This window comes from Natrix helvetica (genome assembly GCF_964273705.1).
Source record: "Natrix helvetica genome assembly, chromosome: 1".
Lineage (NCBI taxonomy): Eukaryota > Metazoa > Chordata > Lepidosauria > Squamata > Natricidae > Natrix > Natrix helvetica.
The window spans coordinates 1,979,377-1,999,700 of NC_138548.1; the positions used below are offsets into that span (position 1 = coordinate 1,979,377).

General features: G+C 47.2%; 1 protein-coding gene across 5 annotated transcripts in view; it reads right to left on the minus strand.

Moving 5' to 3' along the window:
* Positions 1 to 20,324, minus strand: part of RFX2 (regulatory factor X2) — a 49,883-nt gene that overhangs the window by 28,495 nt on the left and 1,064 nt on the right. For 2 of the 5 annotated variants that reach the window (XM_081936285.1, XM_081936280.1), the window contains exon 1: positions 20,215 to 20,245. The exons of 2 other annotated variants lie outside the window; for them this stretch is intronic. In XM_081936285.1, the coding sequence (XP_081792411.1) occupies positions 20,215 to 20,230 (16 nt within the window). In that variant the 5' untranslated portion in view covers positions 20,231 to 20,245. Of the gene's footprint in view, positions 1 to 17,381; positions 17,402 to 20,214; positions 20,246 to 20,324 lie in introns of those variants that run through there. One more of the 5 variants, XM_081936283.1, reaches the window with a different exon arrangement.

Below are 20,324 nucleotides of genomic sequence, written 5' to 3' on the forward strand. Positions count from 1 at the left end.
ATTGAGGCCCACGGCAGGCTCCGATTTTGACACACGGATTCACACCCAACCCATTTCAGGCCTTCCGAAGACGTCCATGTCAAAGCTGTGACTAAAAGGCACAGAGCTCTATCGCATAGCGTATTTTTCCCTTCCGCAGAAGGGACCACAGAGATCTCCTAGTCCATCCCCACCACTCACTCTCTCTCTCTCTCTCTCTCTCTCTCTCTCTCTCTCTCTCCCTTTCCCTCTCAGACCGGTGGCTCTGCCAAGACTCCCAGCCATTGAATGAACCGGCGGTCACTAAATGAACCGGTGTAAGTCGAGGATTAACTACATTTAGGATGGGCGCAGTGTCCCCTTTTGTGACGGTCCAACAAACCAAGCCAATGGGGGAGCCAGATTCACATAGCGACCATGTTGCTCGCTTAACAACCACAGCGATTTGCTTAACCACCACGGTGGCAAGAAAGGCCGTAAAACAGGGCTAAAACCCACTTAACGACTGCCCGGCTTGGCAATGACCAATTTGGGTGCAGCCGTGGTCGTACGTCGAGGACTACCCCATTGTTTAAATTCACCAAGAACTGACAAAATTCTGGATTCCCCCCTCCCTCCCGGTTTCAGTCCTAATTCTGCTCCCCAGAGCAAGCAGCCTCAATCTCTCCACCTGCCATGGGCACGTTCGGCCTCAGACTACCCAACAAGGCTGTAGGGAAGATTGCAACCTCTTCGAATCCCCCCCCCCTCCTGGAACATTTGTCGCTGCTGTTGTTACATCCTTGCCAGAGGCTGAGCCTATTTTTTGGACGTCTTCGCACCCCAGGGGAATGTGCAAAAAGGACAAAACCAGACGCACGTAGAAAAATAAAAACAACCAGCCAGGCTCTCTGCAATTATGGAAGAGGTTTGATGACTTTAGAATAGAATAGAGCTGGAAGGGACCCTTGGAGGTCTTCTAGTCCAACCCCCTTCTCAAGCAGGGGAACCTATGCCATTTCAGACAGCTGGTTGTCTCCTCTTGGTGTTTGGAGCGCCCACAACTCCTGGTGGGAAGCTGTTCCACTGGTTAATTGTTCTCACTGTTAGGAAGTTTCTTCTTCATTCCAGGTTGCTTCCCTCTTTGAATAGTTTCCGTCCATTGTTTCTTGTCCTGCCTTCAGGTGCTTTGGAAGATGGGTGGGGCAGCTTCCTTGGGGCAGCCCCTCAGATATTGGAAGACTGCTATCATGTCACTTGCAGTTCTCCTCTTCTGAACATTGACACAACACGGAATAACAGAGTGGGAAGGGACCTTGGAGGTCTTCTAGTCCAGCCCCCTGCTGAAGCAGGAGACCCTACCCCATTTCTGACAAGTGGCTGTCCTGTCTTTTCTTAAAAGCCTCCAGTGATGGAACATCCACAACTTCTTGTGGCAAGCAGTTCCACTGGTTAACTGTCCGCCCTGTTAGGGAGTTTCAGGTTGCTTCTCTCCTTGATTAGAGTGGTAAAGAGAGTGGAGAAGATTATAGGAAGCTGGATGCTGCTTATAAACACTGTGTGTTTATAAAACCATCTAACATATGTGGGTACATGCATCATTTTGTCTTTGTTTATCTTGTCATGTAGATATGTTTATATTGAAGGTGGAGAGCCTTTGAGAGCTGCATGCAGCGTCATTTCATTTTCATGTATGCCTAGTGTATTCACAGTGACAATAAAGTATTCTATTCCATTCTGTGTTCTATGTTCTGTTCTGTGTTCTGTTCTGTATTCTATGTTCTATATTTAATGTTCTATGTTCTATTCTATGTTCTATATTTAATGTTCTATGTTCTATATTTAATGTTCTATGTTCTATTCTATGTTCTATGTTTTATGTTCTATGTTCTATTCTATGTTCTATATTTAATGTTCTATGTTCTATTCTGTGTTCTATGTTTTATGTTCTATGTTCTGTTCTATTCCATTCTTTTTTTTTGTAAAGTTTTTATTTTATCTTAATACAAAGAACAAACAGTCCATTAAGCAGTATGTCGTCTGGGTACAAATATTTTGTGCAATAACAATTAAATTTTACAATCATATTCATCAATGTTCTACTCTATTCTATATTCTATGTTCTGTTTTATTTTCTATCCTTTCTCTTCTCTGTTCTGTTTCCTCTCCTCTCCTCCCCTTCCATATTCTATTCTGTATTCTATTCTAGTCTATTTTTTCCATTCCATTCTGTTATTCTATTCTTGCCCCCCTTTCCTATTCTATATTCTATTGCATGCCTATATTCCATTCTATGCTAAGCCGTGCAACAGGACTTCCACTTCTCTACCGCTCCACGGTGCTTCCCAGCCCTCTCCGAGTGGTTTGCAGAGTCGGCCTCTTACCCCGCAACCCTCTGGGTCCTCCTTTGACCCACCTCGGAAGGACGGGAGGCTGAGTCAACCTTGCTATGCTGCTCTCTTCCATCCCGTCCAGAAAGATGGGTTGGGAAGGGTCACCCCCCCCCCGCCGAACATTGCTGCATAGCGCCTGGCTTCCCCGCAGTCTCCATAGAGAGGAGATTTCATTTGCCCCCCCTTTGCCCCCCCCGGAAGGCCTGACCCGAGAGCCCGATGCATTTGGTGCGCTTCAAAGGGCGGGGAGGGAGGGGGAACGGAACAGCTTTTGTTTAGTTTGGGAAGCTTTCTCTCCGTCGCCGGGGCAACCGCCGCCGGGAACCAATCGGGAGCCGAGCGCGTCGCCCGGGGCAACCGGTGTTACTCGGTCAACAATGCGGCGGCTCCCGGGATTAATTGCACATCTGCAGGCTTCGCTCCGGCTGCTCCATCCACCCCCCCCACGGGCCCTGTGCGCCCCCCCTCTCCCTTGCACCCCATGCCTTCGCTGCGCATCCATGCACACAGTTGCGCGGGGTGGGGGGGAGCAGAGCAGCTTTCAAACTCCTAGCAACCCCCCCCCTCCGGATTTTCCGGGGTTACAAAAATGCCTAACCTAATGTTTTCCCTACTTCAAGAAATGTGGACTTTAACTCCCAGCATCCCCCAGCCAGCCAATCCAACCCATCCCAGTAGCCCTCAATTGGAATAGGGCTGGAAGGGACCTTGGAGGTCTTCTAGTCCAACCCCCTGCTCAAGCGGGAGGCCCTCGATCAGGGGGTGTCCCAAACTTGGGAACTTTAAGACTTGTGGACTTCAACTCCCAGAATCCCCCAGCCTGCCTTAGACCCATGGTGGCGAAGCTGTGGCTCCACTGTGCATGTGCAGGCGCCTCCTGCTGGCAAGCTGATTTCCAGGTCTCTGCTGCGCATGCGGGAGTCGCACACACATGCACGGGGACGGGGTCACATGCGCATATGGGGGAGCGCAGGGGGTTGCAGTGTCCCACCCCTTGTGCGGGTGTGGGGTCATGCGCAGGGGGGAGTTGCGTGCATGCATGGGGTGGGAGGAGTTGGGGGGTTTCATTTGCACATGCGCAAGGGGGGCAAGTGCATTGTGGGTGTGGGTGCGCATGTGATTTTGGCACAAAAAGTTTAGCCATCACTGCCTTATCCCATTTCAGACAAGTGGCTTTCCAGTCTCTTCTTTAAAATACCCCCGTGACAGAGCATCAACAACTTCTGGTGGCAAGCTGTTCCACTGGTTCATTGCCCTCCCTGTTAGGAAGTTTCATCTTAGATTCCAGGTTGCTTCTCTCCTTGATTAGTTTCCATCCGTTGTTTCTTGATTTGCCTTCTGGTGCTTTGGAAAATAAGTTGACCCCCCTCTTCTTTGGGGCAGCCCCTCAAATACTGGAAGGCTGCAATCCTGACCCCCCCGTCCTTTTTTTCTCTAGAGTGGCCAGGCCCAGTTCCTGCAACCGTCCTTCCTATGTTTTTCTCTCCAGGCCTTTAATCGTCTTAGTTGCTCTTCTCTGAACTTTTTCCAAAGTCTCAACATCTTTTTTGTGTCGTGATGACCAGAACTGGATGCAGGATTCCAAGTGTCGCTTTACTAAGGTTTCATAGTCCTTTTCTGTGGACTGGCCAAACCCAAAAGCTTTTGCAGCCTCAGCCGAGCAAAGGCAACCTTGACCCGGGATAATCCCCTTCCAATGAGCAGCTTTCCCAGATAATCTCCCCCCCCCACGGCACGCAAAAGGCTTTCTTTCTGCAAATGAGGATCACACGCAAACATCCCCGGAAGCTTTCAGAATACAATAGCAGAGTTGGAAGGGGCCTTGGAGGTCTTCTAGTCCAACCCCCTGCCTAGGCAGGAAACCCTATACCGTTTCAGACAAATGGCTATCGAACATCTTTTTAAAGACTTCCAGTGTTGGGACATTTACAACTTCTGAAGGCAAATTCTGTTCCACTGGTTAATTGTTCTCACTGTCAGGAAATTTCTCCCCAGTTCTAAGTTGCTTCTCTCCTTCATTAGTTTCCACCCATTGCTTCTTGTTCTGCCCTCAGGTGCCCTGGAGAATAGCTTGATTCCTCTTCTTTGTGGCAACCCCTGAGATATTGGAACAATGCTATCAGGTCTCCCCTAGTCCTTCTTTCTATTAAACTAGACACACCCAGTTCCTGCAACCGTTCTTCATATGTTTTAGTCTCCAGTCCCCTAATCATCTTTGCTGCTCTTCTCTGCACTCTCTCCAGAGTCTCCACATCTTTTCTACATTGTGGCGACCAAAACTGAATGTCGTATTCCAAGTGTGGCCTTACTAAGGCCTTATAAAGTGGTATTAACCCTTCAAGTGATCTTGATTCTCTCCCTCTGTTGATGCAGCCTAGAACTGCGTTGGCTTTTTTGGCAGCTGCTGCACACGGCTGGCTCCTATTTAAATGGTTGTCCACTAGGACTCCAAGATCCCTTTCACAGTTACTACTACTGAGTAAGGTATCACCTATACTGTACCTGTGCATTCCGTTTTTGTTGCCTAAATGTAGAACCTTACTCTTTTCACCCTTGAATTTCTTTTTATTAGATAGTGCCCAATGTTCAAGTTTGTCAACATCCTTCTGTATCTTAAGCCTATCTTCTGGAGTGTTGGCTATTCCTGCCAGCTTGGTGTCATCTGCAAATTTGATGAGTTCCCCATTTATTCCCTCATCCAAATCATTGATGAAGATGTTGAAGAGTACTGGGCCTAAAACAGAGCCTTGGGGTACTCCACTGCATACCTCCCTCCATGTAGATGCAGTTCCATTGAGGACTACACGTTGAGTGCGGTTGGTCAGCCAGTTACCAATCCATCTGGTGGTGATGCTGTCTAACCCACATTCTTCTACTTTATTTAGTAGTAGGTTATGGTCTACCTTATCAAAAGCCTTACTGAAGTCCAAGTAATCGACGGCATTCCTCTGGTCCACTAATTTTGTCACTTTGTCAAATAATGCAATAAGATTAGTCTGGCATGATCTGTTTTTGACAAATCCATGTTGGCTTTTGGCTATTACTTTGTTTGCTTCTAGGTGTTCGCAAATTCGTTGCTTGATTATTTTTTCCAGAATCTTTCCTGGTATTGAGGTTAGGCTGATAGGTCTGTAGTTTCCTGGATCTAATTTTTTCCCTTTTTTGAAGATGGGAACCACATCAGCTCTTTTCCAGTCCTCTGGTAGTTCCCCGGTGTTCCAGGATCTCTGAAAGATATAATTCAGTGGTTCTGAGATCTCGTCTGCTAGTTCCTTCAGAACCCTGGGGTGTAATCGATCCGGTCCTGGTGATTTGAACTCATCTAGGGTAGACAGGTGCTCACTTACCATTTTCTTCCCTATTTCAATTTGTGTTCCTAATCTGATTTTTGTGGTGCTGCTTTTGACAGGTTGGACTGTTTTATCCCTTTGTGTAAAGACAGATGCAAAACATGAGTTAAATAGTTCTGCTTTCTCCCTGTTGCTTGTCACCTTCTTGCCACTTTCTCCTAGCAATGGACCAATTGTTTCCTTAACTTTTTTCTTGTTTTTAACATGTTGGAAGAAGCTTTTTTTGTTAATTTTTACTTTTGTGGCAAGCCTTTCTTCATTGTGAGCCTTAGCTTTCCTCACTTCATCTTTAAATGCTCGGGCTGTTTGCTGATATTCTGCCTTAGTTATGTCCCCCTCCTTCCACTTTTTATACTTACCTTTTTTGTCTTTCCATTTGTCAGAGAGTTCTTTATGCAGCCATGCTGGTTTCTTTTGGGAGCTGTTATTTTTCTTCTTCATTGGTATTGTGCTAGACTGGGCTTTTGTAATCTCATTTTTAAAAATTTCCCAAGCTTCTTGAGTTGTTTTCCTCTTGAGGATTCTCATCCATGGAATTCTTCTCAAGCTCTAAGTTTATTGAAATTAGCTCTCTTAAAGTCCAAGACTCTAGTTTGACTTTGTTCTACTACTTCTGTTTGCATAATGTTGAATTCCAATATTGCATGGTCACTTGCCTCCAGAGTTCCTATGGCTTCAACACCTTCTATCATTTCCTCTCAGTGAGAATTAAGTCCAATATGGCCGATCCCCTTGTTCCCTTCTCTACTTTTTGGGAAATAATTTTGTCTGCTAGGTTCGTTAGTAGTAGTTAAAATCCCCCACTACTATTGTGGTGTGCTTCCTACATACCTTAGTTAGCTGACTAGCAAAAAGTTCATCTAGTTCTTCTGCTTGGTTGGGTGGTCAATTAATTCTCTGTCCCCGCTCTTCAGTTTAAATGTTTATCAAGAAAATCTGTGAATTTAATGCCAAGTATCTCAGTCCCTTTTTTGGATGGTGCAAACCATCTCTTTTGCACAGTTTTTCATTGGCCCAGCTGCAGACATCATGACTAATAAAACCAAAGCCTTCCCTTTTACACCACTCCTTTAGCCACACATTAAACTCTGCTACACGCTGGCCCTTCCCTTTTTGTTCCTTATATACTGGTAAAACCTCTGAAAAGATAAGCCTACAATCTATACTACTAAGTTCATACCCCAAGCTCTGGAAATCATTCTTCACAGAAAGTACATCTTTCTGGGATAGATCATTAGTGCCAAGATGTATAATAGCATCAACGTCACAGTCCTTACTTGCATTCTTGACTATCTTAAGAATACGCCTCTTGTCTCTGCTGGCAGTAGCACCTGGCAGACACCTGACCTCTTTTAAAACCTCCATATCCTCTCCTAAATTTACATCCCTTACGATTGAATCACCAACCAGAAGGTGACTTCTCTTTTTGCATACCTTGCTCTTCTTGTGCGACTAATGTGTGATACCTGGGTCCCCATTTCGCCTTTCCGAAGTAAGTTCTTCATTTTGGACCACGATCCCCTGCTTATTTGAGTCATCATTATTACAACTACCTTGACCTGTCTCTTTAGTGTCCCCATTAGGGTCAGCAAGGGCACTATATCTGTTATGCTGGGTCACAGCAAAAGCTTTGTGTTTATGGCTCACAGCTCTCACCCTGCCAGATCCCACGGTTGTCCAGACTGCTCTTCTCCTGCAGGATCTTTGTGGCAGAGGGGGCTGATAGTGTGGCATCTCCATAGTGGAATGGCCGAATTGGGCACCTAATTTCTGCTTGGAGAGCACAGATTAGAGATTCTAGATAGGTAAACTATCTATGTAGACTAGTAATTTATTTACAAAGAAGACAGTATCCAAATTTGAAAAGAGTACTGTGAAAGACAGGTGCAAAACTGCTATTACATTGAACTAAGTCCGTGATTTTGAAATAAAATAAAATCATAATCTCAAGCGCACGAATCCATAATGTATTATTGCTATTTTGGTTTACAGATATATGATTCGCGCGCCTAACGGCATGCGGGCTACTACCTAGTCCTCTTTGTCTCTCTGACTCCCCCCTTGTAGAAAACAGCTCCAATCATCAGCGTCAGGAAAGTTCAAATGAAATGGAGTTAAAGGGCCCCTACCTTTGTCTCTCTGACTCCCCCCTTGTTTTCAAGAAGAGACTGGACTGCCACCAGACAAACACCTAGGATTTGCATTCCCTCTTTTGCCTGTAGAGCCAGCTGTGACCCCTACATGAACCCATAGGAATCCGACAAGTCAATAGAAGACATGTCATTGCACAGGAACAGGAAGCTCAAGTGCAAAACCCAAGAGAAGGTATAAAGAATCCCCACTCTCAACTCCAGGACTACAAACAGATGTGATTCTGCTTTATCAATAAACCATCTTTCCAATCAGCCTCCATGTTTCCAGAGCCTTTCTCCGGGTTTGGAACTGAGCCAGATGGATATTTCTTTTGGGGGCTCCATCACTGGAGGCTTTGAAGAAGAGACTTTTCCTGCGCTGATGTAACTTCGAAAGGTCACTGTTGTAAGTCGACAACTACCTCTAGTTACCTGCGTGACAAATACTAGTTATCTTCTAGGCCAGCAATGGCGAACCTTTTTTGGCTCGCGTGCCATAAGTTGGGGGAGCTAAGGGTGGTCGTGTGCAGGCGTGCCGCACCCATAATGCAATGCGCAACCACCACCCCACTGCGCATGCACGCACTACAGGCGCGAAACCACCACCCCATTTTTGCATGCTTTTTTCGCCCTCCCTAGGCTCCAGAGGCTTTATAGGAGCATGGGAAGGGCGAAAACAGCCTCCCCCGCCCTGCACTGTGAAGGCTTCAGGGACCTTCAGGACGCTTCCCTGAAGCCTCGGGAGCAGTCAAAACGACCCTCCGAGCAAACAGGAAGTCACTTCCGGTTTGCTCGGAGGGTCGTTTTAAGCACTCCAAAGTCTTTAGGGACCTTCAGGAGGCTTCCTTGAAACCTTCGGAGCGCTCAAAATGACCCTCTGAGCAAACAGGAAGTCTGTTCCTGAACTTCCAGTTTGCCCGTAGGGCCAGTTTTTTTGCACTCCGGAGGCTTCAGGAAAGCTCATGAAGCCTCCGGAGGGCCTCTGGGGGGGCGGGGGAGGCTCTTTTCGCCCTCCCCAGGCTCCTATAAAGCCTCTGGAGCCTGGGGAGGGTGAAAAATGGCTTTAAAAAAGAGTAAACTCAGCTGTCCAGCACACGCATGCGCACTGGCCAGCTGACAGGACAGCGCCTCGCGTGCCCTTACAAATGGCACCGTGTGCCACATGTGGCACGCGTGCCATAGGTTCGCCATCACTGTTCTAGGCTAGACAGCCATAACCACAATCACGTGGAGCCTTAGTGCAGCTTTGTAAAGCCTTAGTAAGGCCACACCTGGAGTACTGCATCCAGTTTTGCTTCCCACATTACAAAAAAGACTTTGGGAAAAGTGCAGCGAAGAGCAGCTAAGATGATCAAAGGCCTGGAGACTAAAACATGCGAAGGACGTTTGCAGGATTTGGGTTTGGCCAGTCTAGAGGAAAGAAGGACTAGGGGGGACAGGATAGAAGTTACTCCAATATTAGAGGGGCTGCCCCAGAGAAGAAGGGGTCAACTGGGGTCTCCTGCTTGAGCAGAGGGTTGGACTAGAAGACCTCCAAGGTCACTTCCAGTTCTACTCTGATTGATTGATTTTCCAAAGCACTGAAGGCAGGACAAGAAACGGATAGAAACTAATTGAGGAGAGAAGCAACCTAACAGTGAGGGCAATGAACCAGTGGAACAGCTTGCCACCAGAAATCATAGGTGCTTCATCACTGGAGGTTTTTAAGAAGAGACTGGACAGTCACTTGTCTGAGATGGTACAGGGCCTCCTGCTTGGACAGGGGGTTGGACTAGAAGGCCTCCAAGGTCCCTACCAACTCTGTCATTCTTTAAATTGCTGTGCACAATTGTTTACAACTATTCCCCCCCTGCCCTCACGCTGGGCCAACGCAGGGCTCTCACACGCGTGCAGATGGCTGCAAAGTTTCCTCTCTGCAAATAACTTTCGCGGGCTCCACCGATGACGCGCCTTTTGTTCCTGGCTAAGCAGGGCTGTGGCGCAGGGCAAACCACACCCACAAAACCAGCAACTGGGGAAGCAAGCAGCAGCGGTTGCTGTTTATAGGGTGGGGATCTTGGAGACGAGACGGGACACGTGCGCGCGTGCGCGCACACACACACACACACACACACACACACACATAGACAGACACACCCTTCTCGATGGCTTCAATTCAATCAGGAACTTCCGTCTGCTGCCTATAAGCCTTCGGACATTGCCTGGGGTTTGTGAGTCTCTCTCGAAACAGAAAGGGTGCGGCTGCTGTGTCCGGAAAGCAAACCCCTTTTGGGGGGGGGGGGGAAGAAACAAACACACAACCAGAGGCACACGGATGGATCTGACAGCAGCATGGAGCCCAGACGGGTACAGAGTAGAGTCCTGCCAAGTGTTGGTCTCTGGGTGGTGGAGATCATCACAGTGAGATGGCTGAGGACTAGCCTCCTGGCTGATGTGCTTTAACCTGAGAGGCCCGCCTGCTTCTAACTTAGAAAAAAAAAGGTGGGTTGTTTATGAGATAAACAATGGGGTCTTGCATTCAGAAGCAGAACACAGCTGGAAGGGACCACGGAGGTCTTCTAGTCCAGCCCCCCCTGCTCAAGCAGGGGACCCCATTTCAGAAGTTGTGAATCCTCCAACACTGGAAGTTTTTAAGAAGATGTTGGACAACTATTTGTCTGAAGGGGTGTAGGGTCTCCTGCATGAGCAGGGGGTTGGACTAGAAGACCTCAAAGGTCCCTTCCAACTCTGTGATTCTATTTCAGACAAGTGACCTTAGAAATGTAGGGCCCTGCCTCGCCAGTCCTCTTCAAAGGAAAGCCATTTCAAACAAAAAAAGAGGAAACTTTCATTGGAAGGCTGTGACAGGAAGAGGACGTAGGCAGGAACTGACTTTTCCCGCTGGAAGCCACTCCGAGGAAAACAACCGCTGCAGGCAGAGCCCCTCCCAACACCCCATCCATCATCCAGCCAAGCCCCAGGTGCGAAGATGTTATGGGGAGCTCAGGCAGAGGGGGTGATCAACGGTGGTTCCCAAGGCAACGGTGGCTGTTCCAGAGATGGGATAAGGCAGCTGGCTCCAGGCACACCCCTTGCGCCCCCCCCTCCCCAAGGTCCTGAAAGTTACAACAAGGCAAAGCAAGGAATAGAAACCCCCCCCCCCACTCCCACCAGAACGACAGCGTCCCTAGAGGAATCCATGGGAAGTGACAGCCCAGTCTCTTCTTCAAAACCCCCCAGGAAGGGGAGCACCCACAACTTCTGATGGCAAGCAGTTCCAATGATGAATTGTTCTCCTTGTCAGGAAATTTCTCCTTAATTTTAGGTTGGATCTTTCTTTTAAAAAGCTTCCGCCCTCAAAGTTAGTTTAATAAAGGGGGAGTTAAAGCACAAGAATAGTAACATGTTAAAATTAGTTAGCTTATGTTAGCGTATGGTTGTTAAATGTTTATACCCTGTATTTTGCTTTGGGAGGTTGGGGGGAGGGAGGGTGGGAAGAGGGAAGGGTAAGGGGGGTGATAATTGTAAAATTTATTAAAATTTTTAATTAAAAAAAAAAAAAGCTTCCGCCCTTGACTTCTTGTCCTGCCCTCGAGGGCTTTAGAAAATAACGATTTATAGACGTTTGATAAAGAATTTGAGTTACGCCTATCATCCTTTTTTTTTTTTGAGATTTATCTCCTCTTTTCCACGTGAACTAGGTCTTGCTGCCCACATCGCCAAATCTGCAGGCTACTTCCCCAAATTTTCCTCCATTTTATCGTGACTGAAAAGGAAAGAAATATATGGGGAATCCTCCCGTCTGCTGCCTTTAAACAGAATGCCAATCAATCAGGCTGACCTGAAATCAAAGGCCCCTGTCAATCCACTCTCGTCTCGAAAGAAACCAAACAGACGTTCGGAGCATGGAAGACAGTTAATGGCAGTCAAGTTACAGGGGGAGGGTCTGCGTGTCCGAAATGCAACCCCAGGAAGCCGTATCCAGAGAGAGTTCCGAGGAATGCCATCGCTCGGGAAAATCCACATTTTTCGGCTTTATGGCCCCAGACTGAATAACCGGTTAAAACCTGCTTTGGGGCCTGAAAGATTTCACTGGGATAAAAGCAAGCGTGAAGTTCTTTTTTTCCCATTTTAGTTTTTCCACATCCTTTCCAGAGAGCGAGAGAGAGACAAGACAGAAGGCAATGAAAGCTTCACCCCGTTAAGATAGAATCCGGGTCTTTTCCAAAATTGCCTTCCAAGCAGATGTTGGGGATGGAAACTGTCCGAGTCAAAAAGAGGGCTGTGAAAATATCTACACACCCCTCACATCCTGGACATAAATTGTTTCAACTTCTGCCCTCAAAATGACGCTATAGAGCACTGCACACCAAAACAACTAGAGCCAAGGACAGTTCCCCCCCCCCCAATGCCATCCCTCTGCTAAAGAAATAATCCCCTCAACACTGTCAAGTTATCTACTAAGATTCTCCTCTTCCTTCCAATTACCCATTTCCTTTTCTACTTATGACTATAACATTTTGATTGTATCTTTATGATTTATATTGTTTTATTTAGCTTCCTATTACGATTTGATTGCTTATTAGTAACCTATGATTATCACTAGGAGTTGTATCTTATTATTCTTGATGAAGGTATTTTATTTTTCTTTATGTACACTGAGAGCATGTGCACCAACGACAAATTCCTTGTGTGTCCAGCCACACTTAGTCAATACAGAATTCCATTCCATTCCTATTTCATTCCATTCTAATTATCTATTCTAATTCTCTATTCTATTTTTATTCTATTCTATTTCTATTCTAATTCTCCTATTCTATTCTATTTCTATTCTATTCTAATTATCTATTTTATTCTATTCTATTTCTATTCTATCCTATTCCAATTATCTAATTCCATTCCACTCCACTCCACTCTATTCTATTCCATTCTAATTCTCTCTTCTCTTCCCTTCCCTTCTAGAAACTTTCCCCAGCAAAGAACCCAGAGCCCACCTGCTATCTTGTTCCAAAAGCCTCGAAAGATGTGGAGCAACAGGACATGGAAAAGGGACAAAGGCCCCTTCTGAGATGCCCAGAAATACTTTCTCGCAAAAGAGAAAAACATTTTTTCCCCCTCCAGATTTAATAGCAAGAAATTCTTTCAGAATACAGGTAGTCCTCGACTTACAACTGTTCATTTGGTGACCGTTCAAAACTACAACAGCACTGGGGGGAAAAAAGCCCTGTGACTGTTTGTCACACTTAGGACCCTTGCAATACCCCTTGTGGACTTCAACTCCCAGAATTCCTCAGACAGCATGGGGAACGAAGGACCCTTTAGGACTTGTGGACTTTTGACTCCCAGAATTCCTCCAGTCTTTACAATTGCCAAGTTTGGAGAGCCCCTGGGCCAGACTTTCTAACCAGCGCATGCCTCAAAGGGGCTGATCGTGATCAAAAGCACAAAGACAAGCACCTTGGGCACTTCACCTAGGTTACATCAAAGCTTCTCCTCCCCCGGATGGTATTGAGGTTTTCTCTTTCCTCCCAGTTAATCTGAAGAGGTTGCCTTAGGAAGATACAATACAATACAATAGTAGAGTTGGAAGGGACCTTGGAGGTCTTCTAGTCCAACCCGCTGCCTAGGCAGGAAACCCTATACCGTTTCAGACAAATGGCTATCCAACATCTTCTTAAAGACTTCCAGTGTTGGGGCATTCACAACTTCTGGAGGCAAATTCTGTTCCACTGATTAATTGTTCTCACTGTCAGGAAATTTCTCCTCAGTTCTAAGTTGCTTCTCTCCTTGATTAGAACTGAGGAGAAATTTCCTGACAGTGAGAATGCCCTGGGAGGGCTGGCTGAGCGGCTGTTGGCGGGATGCCAGCCTGCACACGGGAGGGCCTGGACTTGCTTGGCTCTTTAACGTGGTTGCAATACTTGGGGCTTACACTTAACCCCCTAGGGGCACCGGCTTTGCAATTTTTGCGTGAAGGCCCCCCCGAGAGGCTTTTGACGTTGGGGACGGAGCAAGTAGATGCCTGTTCCTCCTTAACCATGGCAATTTTCTTACTCAGGAGAGGAGGACGGGTCCGAGCTCATGTTTTTCTGCCATCTCTCTCTGTGTATTTAGACCTGTGCTGGTGCAGTGGCTTAAATGCGGTACTGCAGGCTGCCAGCAGTTCGATCCTGGTTGCCTTCAGACATTGTGGATGCTTCCCCACTGGAGGTTTTTAAGTAGAGACTGGACAGTCACTTGTCTGAAATGGGAGAGGGTGTCCTGATTGAGCAGGGGGCTGGACTAGAAGACCTCCAAGGTCCCTTCCAGCTCCTATTCTGATTGTTTGTCTGTCTGGCAGTCTATCTATCATCTATGTATGCACTACCTATCTATCCATTGTATTTATTTATCCATCCAACTATTATATCTATCTATTCTATCTATCCAATCATCCAGCCATCTACTGTGTGTGTGTCTATCTATCTCTCTATTCAGCCATCCATCTATTCTTATCTACCCATCCATCCATATATCTACTCTGTCTGCCTGCCTCTATCATCTATCTATCATCTATCTATCATCTATCTATCTATCTATCTATCTATCTATCTATCTATCTATCTATCTATCCATCCATCCATCCATCCATCCATCCCTTCCTCCCTACGCAATTATCTATCTAACAGATTAACAGAGTTGGAGGAGACCTTGGAGGTCATCAATCCAACCCTCTGCCCAAGTAGGAGACCCTACACCATTTCTGATAGATGGCAGTCCAGTCTCTTCTTGAAAGCCTCCACTGATAAAGCTCCCACAACTTCTATGTCATCTATCTATCATCTATCTATCTATCATCTATCTATCTATCATCTATCTATCTATCTATCTATCTATCTATCTATCTATCTATCTATCATCTATCTATCTATCTATCATCTATCTATCTGCCTATCTATCTATCTATCTATCTATCTATCATCTATCATCTATCTATCTATCTATCTATCTATCTATCTATCTATCTATCTATCTATTATCCATCCATCCATCCATCCATCCATCCATCCATCCATCCATCCATCCATCCATAGGCGGGGTAGCACAGTGGTTAGAAAGCAGTACTGCAGGCTACATCTGCTGACTGCCGGCTGCCAGCCGTTCGATCCTGACTGACTCAGCCTTCCCTCCTTCCGAGGTGGGTAAAATGAGGACCGAGATTGTTGGGGGCCAGAGGCTGACTCTGTAAAACTTCTTAGAGAGGCCTGTAAAAGCACAGTGAAGCGGTATATAAGTCTAAGCGCTGTGGCTCCCTGGAAGAGAGGGGAACCTCAACCGCTCGGCTTTTTGAAACGTGGAGAGGCGGAATCCGGGGCCTGCTCTCCAAAATGTTGCCGTCCATCAGATTGTAATATTTCAAATGACACAAAAATCAAAAGTTAGTACATGCCATAAGAGATGTTCGTATTAAACAATAATTACTTAAGGACAGAGTTAGATTTAGGTGCAATTACATCCAAATTCAAAGGTTTGATTGGTCTAAAAAAAAAGTGTGTTCTTTGAAGGCGAAGGCAGGGTGGTGGTACCTGGCTCTCTTCATGGCTTTGAAGTGACAAACCATGTTACTCCTCCAGGCTGCCAAACATGGAGGCGAATTTTACACTGGGCGTCCACAAAGGAGTAAAGTCTCACCTAAGGCGTCCTTTGGACTCCTGCCTTAGAAGAGGGCTGGGGTCTGTTCTCCGCCAGGAGCCGGTCTCTTGCTCTCCCCTCATCTTCCCTGCCTCTTTTTATTTAGTATTTTATCTGGTTTGTATGGTTTTAATCGGACGCTGTCCAAAGTCACTCAAGAGCGAAATGGGAGGTCCCCTAAGTTTGATAAATAAATAAAAATGAAACGGAAAAACCAAGGAAGAAAAAAAAGTCTGCTTTTTGTCATATGGATGAGCCTTTTGCCTTTATGTAGGCAAGAAAAGGGGGAGGGAAACTGACAGGGGAAAAAAAGAGACTTCTAGAGCGGATGATGTTACCTAGTTGGGTCGTAAAACGTCTGCAATGAGACCACCAAGCTCAGAGAGGACGAAGGACCCCACAGTCCTCCTCCTCTTTCTCCTTCTAGCTCTGATGATGTTACCTATTTGGGTCATGAAGCGTCTGAAAGGTGGAGGAGGAGAATAGGATCCTTGGTGCTCTCTGAGCTTGGTGGTTTTCTTCTAGATGTTTCATGACCCAGCTAGGTGACCTCATCAGTGCTAGAAGAGGAGGAGGGGGAAGAGGACGACTGTGGGGTGTTCTCATCAATTTGTGCACAAACTCACTGCAGCAACCCTAGCGAGCAGGAAAAAGAAATACGAGGGTCTTATACCAGCGGTCACCAACCAGTCGTCTGGGAGAAGATTTTGGTGGTCCGCAGAAAATTATTTGCATTTTTTATATTGCACTAAATACTATTTATCTTTTTTTAAAAAATCTTATTAGTGGTCCGCGGGATTTAAAATTATGAATTTAGTGGTCCCTGAGGTCCGAAAGGATGGTGACCCCCCCCCCCCGGTCTATACAACGTCTTCCAACAGTGGATATCCACACAACTTCAGCAAAAAGTGCCTGACTCAACCCAATACAGCACAACCAACACAAGCCCTATAAAGGCCAAGCAAAACACACTGACAACGCAATCAGAGTAGCAGACAAGCCAACAAACAGTCCCTCGCAACAATCTAAGCCAGGGGTGTCCAAACTTGGCAACTTTAAGACTTGTGGACTTCAACTCCCAGAATCCTCCATCCAGCTAAGTCCACAAGTCTTAAAGTTGCCAAGTTTGGACACCCCTGATCTAAGCAAACCAAAAGTCACAGCAGTCCCAGAATTAAAAACTGAGAATGTCATCTACGACATACAATGACTGCAACAAACACTATGTAAGACAAACAGGCAGAAGGCTGGCAGAAGACATCCATGAACGCCAACTAGCCGTTGGAAGACACGAGGAAAACTCTTTTTCATTTTACAACACATGGACAGACTTAACCCTACGACCCTTCTGGACCAGACCAAGTCCAAAAAGGCCAGGGAACTTAGAAGCCTGGTGCTCGGCCATCGACAGACACATAGACATAAACAATATCTCTATACGATGCAAAAAGATCTACGAGTCAGAAAGGGAAGAAAAACACCTCCCTACTAGCAGTCAGTACCCAGATGAGTATAGATTAACCCCAAGATTAACAACAGATCAACAACCAGACATTAGACCAACATTTCATGACAGAGCAATTAACCAGCAGACTGTCTTGCCTCCAACAAGTGAATGCTCCAACACTGGAGGTTTTTAAGAAGAGGTTGGATAACCATTTGCCTGAAGTAGTGTAGGGTTTCCTGCCTAGGCAGGGGGCTGGACTAGAAGACCTCCAAGGTCCCTTCCAACTCTGGTATTCTCTTAAACAGTAGCCTAATCAAGGAACTGCTGAACAAGCCAGCAGTAAACAGCCCAACCAAAGAAACTCTTAAGACCAACACTGACAGGGCGCAGCTACCAACCAGAATACAATCTGAGAATAAACTCCACTCCCTTCTAGAACTGATGATCTTACCTAGTTTGGCAATGAAATGTCTCCAAGAAAGTTACCAAGCTCAGAGTCTGTGGAGATTCTCAGTCCTCCAGGCCAAAGGTGCTTTTTCAAGAGGCAACTGGCCTTTTTTGGTTTTTGTTTTTCTTCTCTTCCGAGAAGCTTCTTCAGCTCTGACTGGATGGTGGGGAAGGGAAGGATTTATACTCCTTGCAGACAGCTGGTCATTTGCATCCTTTTAGAGGGTCCTTCAGGCCACCTGGAGGCTTATCTCAGGTGTCCTCAGGGTCACCTGAGTGGTGCAAATGGGGGTGGAGCCTTCTTGGAACTGCTGACGACCTCCTCTATCTCCGGTCTACAACACGGTCCATTCAGCAGTTCCAAGGTGACCCTGAGGACACAGGTGGACCTCCAGGCGGCCTCAATAACTCTCTCGAAGAATGCAAATGACCAGCTCTCTGCAAGGACTATAAATCCTTCCATTCCCCACCATCCAAGTCAGAGCTGAAGAAGCTTCTTGGAGGAGAAGCAAAACGTCTTCAGAAGAAAAAAACAAGAAAGTCCAGTTGCCTCTTGAGAAAGCACCGTTGGGACACCAAGCTCAGAGAACGCCAAGGACCCTGACTGAGGGGGAACGGGGAGAATAGCTGAATCTCAGAAAGGGAGTCTGATTGACAGCCATTTGTCTGACATGGTTATAGGGTTGAAATGTTTGAATATTAGCAGCTCAGGTTGGTAATTAGGCCGTTGGTTTGAGCTCAGAGCTTGGCAATTTTTGCAAACGTTTTGCCACCACTCGAGGAGACCTTACCAGTGCGCTTTGACTTGTGCTCGTCTGTCTGACCCGTCTTCTGACAGACGAGCACAATACAAAACGCACTGACGACGTCTCCAGGAATGGTGACAAAACGTTTGCAAAAATTGCCAAGCTGGGAGCGCAACGCAACCGCTAAGACGGTGTAGGGCAGGGGGGTCAAAACTCCATTTCATGGAGGGCTGCAGAGGGGTTTGACCTTGAGAGGCTGGGGTGGGCGTGGCCAGCTGGATGTCACTTGTGTCGGGGGCGCCTGTGGGGCCCGAGGGCTCTGCCAGCGAAAGGGGGCTCCCGAGCTCCATTCTCACTGGCAGAGGCCCTGTGGGCCAGTCCTTTGCTGTTTCCAGGGTGGCCCCGGAGGCCACATCTAAGCACCCCTCCGCCCCGGGCCAGCTCCAGCTCCCGGGCCTTGACTTTGGCAGCCCTGCTATAAGGTCCCTTGCTAGAGAAGAGGGTGGGAGTAGAATGCCTCCAAGGTCCCTTCCAACTCCTCTGTTCTTCTGCTTCTTGGGATCTAAATCTGCAGCTTTCCAGGGTCTGGACCGGCACTCCAACCCGGAAGTAGTTAAGACAAGGCCTTTACAAAGCAGAAGCAAAAAGATCGGCCAGAAAGCCTCAACAGAGCCACGAGACCCAGGACTCTGCAGGCCATGCAGGAAAGGGAAAACGTTCCCCCCCCCCCCCCAACAGCCCTGGAAGAAACTTTACTGCAGAGGGGGGGGGGGAGGGGGGGAGGAAGAGGCCTGCCTGTTGCAACACCAGGGAAGTGACGCTGCATTTCCCCATTTTTGTACGGAAGAGACTTGCCAGCCCCACGGCAGGACAACGAAGGGAAGAGCTGAGTTGGCACTGCAGTGAAAGGAGGGCAGCGGGCATTTAAGGGAAGTGGGTGTTGTGGTCCGGATGAGGCCAGGGCGGGCAGAGAAAAGGACTGGCATCAAAGCTTTTTTCCCCTCCTCTTTAAACTGAATGGCCTCATCAAACAAACTTTTCCTTAATTGGGTTTGAAGTGGGTACCAGCCTGCTTTTCTCTCCGGGCACGACACTTAAAAAAAAAAAACACTTTAGAAAACAAATAAAGTTGTAACTAGCAGCCAGCAGGAGTTGGTGAAAAACGTGTCAGGTCAAACCAATCTCATCTCATCCTTAGACAAAGTGGCCAAATGAGTAGAACAGCGAAACGCGGAGGAGATAGTAGACTTAGACTTCAGCAAGGCCTTCGACAAAGCAGACCACAAAACCTACTTCTCGCTCAGCTAGGAAAACGTGGGGAGCATCACTGCCAGATGGTTCTGTAAGTGGCTGGAAAAACAGACCTAAGAAAAGACGGAAGGCCCATCTGTCTGAAAGGCTAGAGGGCTGGGATGGTGAACCTATGGCACGCATGCCACAGGTGGCACATGGCACCGGGGAGCCATATTTGTCGGCACCGCAGCTCTCCACTCCAGTGCACATGTGTGCACTGGCCAGCTGATTTTCAGCCTTCTGGAGGGCCGGGGGAGGCTGTTTTCGCTCTACCTAGGCTGCAGGAAAGCCTCCGGAGGGCCGGGGGAGGGTGAAAATCCCCCCCACACACATGGGAGTCGCTCGTGCATGCGCCGTGGTGGGTTGCTCATGCATGCACAGGTAGGGAGTCCCTTGCACAAGCACAGGGGGGTGGGCACATGCTCGTGCGCGATAGTGCACGCACACACAGTTGTGGCACCCCTTTAGAAAAAGGTTTGCCCTCACTGCTATAGGGTCTCCTGCTTGAGCCCGGGGTTGGATTTGAAGACTTCCAAGGTCCCTTCCAGCTCTATCCTGATTAAACCACTTAACTCTTCTCCGTGGGCCTCATCTTAATTGCATGCTGAGAACAGTAAACCATAAACATGTCTGGCCAATTGCATCTCGGGTTAATAAGCAGAGGTAGGAGTCAGCCTTAGGCCCTAAGAAGAACCTGTTGCTCCCAATCTGTCCGTTTCCTCGTCCGGATGAAAACGAACTAAAATCGACTAAAAATAAAGATTTAGCAAAAAAAAAAAAAAAACCACCCAAGAACACCAAAAGAGGGTGTCATCTCAGTTTCCTGAGCCCGGCTTTGATCATCTGTGGTGGGGACTGTGGGAGTGTCTCGTGGACAGATAAGGCGACCTCGCCGTCATAAACGCTCT